This window comes from Ambystoma mexicanum, chromosome 1p, assembly GCF_040938575.1.
Source record: "Ambystoma mexicanum isolate Mex_15411 chromosome 1p, UKY_AmexF1_1, whole genome shotgun sequence".
Taxonomy (NCBI): Eukaryota; Metazoa; Chordata; class Amphibia; order Caudata; family Ambystomatidae; genus Ambystoma; species Ambystoma mexicanum.
Window position 1 is genome coordinate 764,212,020 of NC_090921.1, and position 4,562 is coordinate 764,216,581.

At 44.2% G+C, this 4,562-nt stretch overlaps 1 protein-coding gene across 1 annotated transcript; it reads right to left on the reverse strand.

Moving 5' to 3' along the window:
- Window positions 1-440: 440 nt before the first annotated feature.
- Window positions 441-4,241, reverse strand: LOC138510846 (repetin-like). The gene is made up of 2 exons (XM_069626525.1): window positions 4,104-4,241; window positions 441-2,693 (listed from the first exon to the last, which is right to left on the reverse strand). The coding sequence occupies exons 1-2, from the start codon at window positions 4,239-4,241 to the stop codon at window positions 441-443; spliced, it is 2,391 nt and encodes a 796-aa protein (XP_069482626.1).
- Window positions 4,242-4,562: the final 321 nt, after the last annotated feature.

The window sequence follows — 4,562 nt, forward strand, 5'->3', positions numbered from 1 at the left end:
GTCCTATAACAACATTGCTCTGGGCTTATGAGCATCTTGGATGGCTCACTTTCTGACACGCTGCATCAGATATTGTTGTACGCAAAATGAACGTTGGTTTTAGGTAATTTATGCACTTGCATCCCTCTAAGAACTACTAACACCCAAGTAATCAACACTACATTTCTTTTCTAACGTAGTTTTATAAAGAAAGAAAATGAAGTGGCCAACAGGAGAAAAGGTTGTCATCCAAGTAGAGGTTACAGTGGCCAATGATAATTTTACATGCAGACTCCACAATGGTCATTTTTGTGCATGGAAACCGCAGAGATGGCAATTTTGTTATCAATGCTTTATTCATTGCAAGACACAATCAGGAACCCCTGTTGGTAAACAATGTTGGGGCCTTCATTTCATCATTTATTTTGCTTTTCTTTTAATTGAAACATTTCATCATGATTTCACATTTGCCCAGGAAACCGACGCTGATTTGGTGACCATTGGTACTGGTAATGATACTGAACTGGGCGGTTCGGGGAATGTTGTTGTGGGTAGTGTGGCTGCTGTGGTTGGTGATGCTCAGATGGATTTTGCTGAGAAACTTGAGAACTGTGTTCTTGCTGCTCAAGCCCTTGTTTGACCTCATCTTGCGGTGGGGGGACTTTACTCTCCTGATATTGTGGTGATGTTTCTTGCTTGCTCTGATCTTGTGGTGGTGGAACCATCCTATCCTGGAATTGTGTAGAAGGCTCTTGCTTGCTCTGATCTTGTGGTGGTGGAACTTTGCTCTCCTGATATTGCTGTGATGGTTCTTGCTTGCTCTGATCTTGTGGTGGTGGAACTTTGCCTTCCTGATATTGCTGTGATGGTTCTTGCTTGCTCTGATCTTGTGGTGGTGGAACTTTCCTATCCTGGAATTGTGGAGATGGCTCTTGCTTGCTCTGATCTTGTGGTGGTGGAACTTTACTCTCCTGATATAGTGGAGTTGGCTCTTGCTTGCTCTGATCTTGTGGTGGTAGAACTTTCCTCTCCTGATATTGTGGAGATGGCTCTTGCTTTCTCTGATCTTGTGGTGGTGGAACTTTCTTCTCATCATACTGTGGAGATGGCACTTGATTTTCCTGCCCATGATAAAGCCCAATTTTGTTTCCCTTATCTTGATGTGATGGCTCCTGCTTGCCCTGATTGTTATCATTCTGCTTGTTGCCAAATTCCTTGTGCTGATCTTGATTAGCACTCCATTGCTTTCCGTAATCATGATGAGAGCCAGATTGCTTGCCGTCATCATGATGTGTTGGGCCCTGTCTATCCTGACCATGATGGTGGTGTGATTCTTGGTTTACCTTGTCTCCGTAGGAACTCTCTTTCATGCCATGATATTGGTATGAGGGTACCTCTATGCCCTGATCATGGTGGTATGATTCTTTCTTTTCCTGATATCGGTGAGAGCCATCTTGCTTTCCCTGTTGTTGTTGAGAGCCATCTTGCTTTCCCTGTTGTTGTTGAGAGTCATCTTGCTTGCCCTGATGTTGATAAGATGTATCTTGTTTATCTTGATCTTGAATAGAGCCATATTGCTTGCCTTGATCTTGTTGGGAGCCATATTGCCTGCTGTGGTCTTGGTGAGAGTCCTCTTTCTTGTTCTGGTCTTGGTGGGAGCCATAGTTGGTATCCTGCTCATGATAAGAGCCATGTTTGGAATCCTGAACATTGTAAGAATGATCTTTCTTGTCCTGATCCAGGTGATAGCCATATTTGTTTCCCTGGTCTTGGGGGGAGCCATATTTGTTTGCCTGGTCATTTTGGGAGCCATATATGTTATCCTTATCATGGTAAGAGCCATGATCTTGACGATGCCCGTATTGATTTCTCTCGGTCTGGCTAGAGTCATCTTTCTTGTACTGATCCTGATTGGAGCCTTCTTTCCTGCCTTGCTCATGACTATAGCCATATTGATTGCTATGGTCTGGGCGAGAGCCATCTCTTTTTCCCTGGTCTAGGAGGGAGCCATATTTGTTAGCTTGGTCAGGGAGGGAGATGTTTTTGCTGTCTAGATCATGGTAAACGTCACCTTTCATGCCCTTATCCTGATGAGAGCCCTCTTTCCTGTTTTGATCTTGATGATAGCCATATTGATTTCCATGGTCTTGGTGGGATCCTTCTTTTTTATCCTGATCTCTGTAAGAGCCGTCTTTCTTGACCTCATCCTGATGGGAGCCACTGTGCTTGCCATGGTGATGATGATGATGAGGTGGCTTTTCCTTTCCATGATCCTGCTTCGAGCCATCTTTCGCGTCATGATCCTGATAGGAGTGATCCTGCTTGCCTTGTTCTGCCTGAGATCCACCTGGCTTTCCCTGATCATAACGAGTGCCCCAATGGGGAGCAGTTTCATTGTGAGAGTTGTCGTTCTTGCCCTGGACTTGACGAGCACTGTCTTGATAATCACCATATTGTTTGCCCTGGTCTTGATGAGGTGGGTCTTGCTTGTCTTGACGATGCGGGTGCTTTTGCTTGCCTTGGTCTTGATTATGGGAATCTTTTGCTTGTCCAGGCTTTGAATCACACGTTCCTTGTGCTGGGTAGAAAGTCTTGTAGTAAGCTTTGGCAACTTTGCATACGAGATTCATGAACTCATTGAAATCCACTTGTCCATCTTTGTCTTCATCCAGAACTATCAGCATTGTTGCTGGTGTCTGTGGATCTTTGGGATTCTACAAGAAATTAAGAGGAAATACACACACCTTATTAATATACCTTTTTGGATTGAGAGGAAGAGCTGTGTGGGGTTTCAGTGAACTCATTGCTGTGGCAAATATATAGGCAGCAATTTCCCTGAAGTGTAAATTGCACACAAGAGACAAACTACATTTGCACCAGCATGCATTTTTTTCAATGGTATGGTCTGTTGATGCTTTGGATTCGATGGAATGACCGTATACCGCACTGTGCTATTTGTGCTTCAAGAAAGCAGCAATGTGGGGCTTGGCAACGTGAAGCAAGAGAGAGGAAAAATGCAGAATTTGTGATGGCAAAGAGATTGAGGGGGAATCAGAGACCCTTGAGGAATCATCAATTTCAGAAGAGGCAAAGAGATGATGAGATTTAGGGATACAGGGTCGACTGAGGAAAGGTGGAAGACCTATTAAATGATAAAAGACTCAAAAGGGATGTAAGGCTTAGCAATAGAGGATAGACTGGTGACAGATGGGACTGGAGACGTAGGGAGGAATGAAAGTCTGAGCGGGGCGGGATCATTTGGGAAGAAGGACAAAATGAGGTTGCATGGGAAACATAGGGGACGAGGCGAGACTGGCAAAGCATGAGTAAATGGTGTAGGATACGAGACTGGTGAGACATTAGAGACTGGCGATGGAATGTTCTAGGAGGGGAGAAGAAAGTGGGGGCATAGGAGACCATGGAGGAGATGGGATACATAGGAGAGGATAGTTACTTCGGGAAGTCAGAGTGCACACGGTGATAGGAGACTGTGAGGGATGGACTTCAGGAAGAATGGAAGAGAGAGTAGATGGGAGATATTGGAATGTAAGCAGGAGATATGAAGAGGTGAATACCCTAAAGGGGCCGTAGACAGGGTGGTTTGGAAGGTGGGTGAGGAATGGGAAATGGGCGGGGACGAATACTCTCAGCATGAAAAGTAGACTTTATAACAGGAAATCTAGTGAGGGGCCATCCACTGGGAAAGACAGATATAGCTATAGAGATGAATTGTAGAGATGGACATGCTTGTGAGTTTTCACAGCTAACATATAGTGTCTTAGATGAAGGGGTGATTGAAACCAAAGCCTTTATCCCTACACAGTGAAAGTGACTCCGAAATGTCGCATTATAATACTTCTGAAATGCCCATAGAAAAAGAGCCTTGAGCTTTTCTACTGTGGGGGGAGGAGGGGTGGGCTCATGGTTAATTAGCCTATTCTGGATTCTCCTAGTACGGGTTTCCCCACTTGATTGAATATTGTTTGCCTAAGAAAATAACTTTCCATGACTCCACTTCAGTTTCCTTATCTGCACAAATTCAGGCCACTTAAAACCGGGCCGAACGCAGCTATCAAGCAATCAACAATTAAGTGGATAATTTGACAATGACTGTTCTAAGATACCTTAATGACGTCCGTAAACTCATTCTGGATGATCGACTCCAGCTCAGCCCTGTTCAGTTTGTCCCGGTCACATTCCTGCGTTGTGTATCTGAGGAAGACATCGACAATGTCCTGCAGGGCACTGACTATTGTTGGCATCTTGTCTGAAGTTTACGACAGCTGTAAGAAAAAATATCAAAAAATATCAAAATCCCATGATTTCAAGGTCTTGCCTTAATATGAAAGATCCTACTCGTCTTAATATATTAGTAATAATAGTCTTCATATATTTTGTTTGGGTAACTCATGCTCTTCTAACTTCCTCCCTTAACTGGCTCCTGCAACCAGACCTTTCCTTTTGGGCCTCCTGAGCATGCACAGGTTAATCTCGTGGAGTACCTCTGGCTTGGGAGCTGTATCTACTCACCTCCTGTGAATTGGTAAAGCTCCTTGCGTCACGTAATTATACATTTCTAAACA

What these genes read in the sequence shown, in the direction of transcription:
- LOC138510846 (XM_069626525.1), bottom strand. Translation starts at nt 4,241, where the DNA reads ATGCCAACAATAGTCAGTGCCCTGCAGGACATTGTCGATGTCTTCCTC. An exon ending in AGTTTACGGACGTCATTAAG is followed by an intron (nt 2,694 to 4,103) that starts GTATCTTAGAAC and finishes AATTTCTTGTAG; the next exon opens with AATCCCAAAGATCCACAGAC.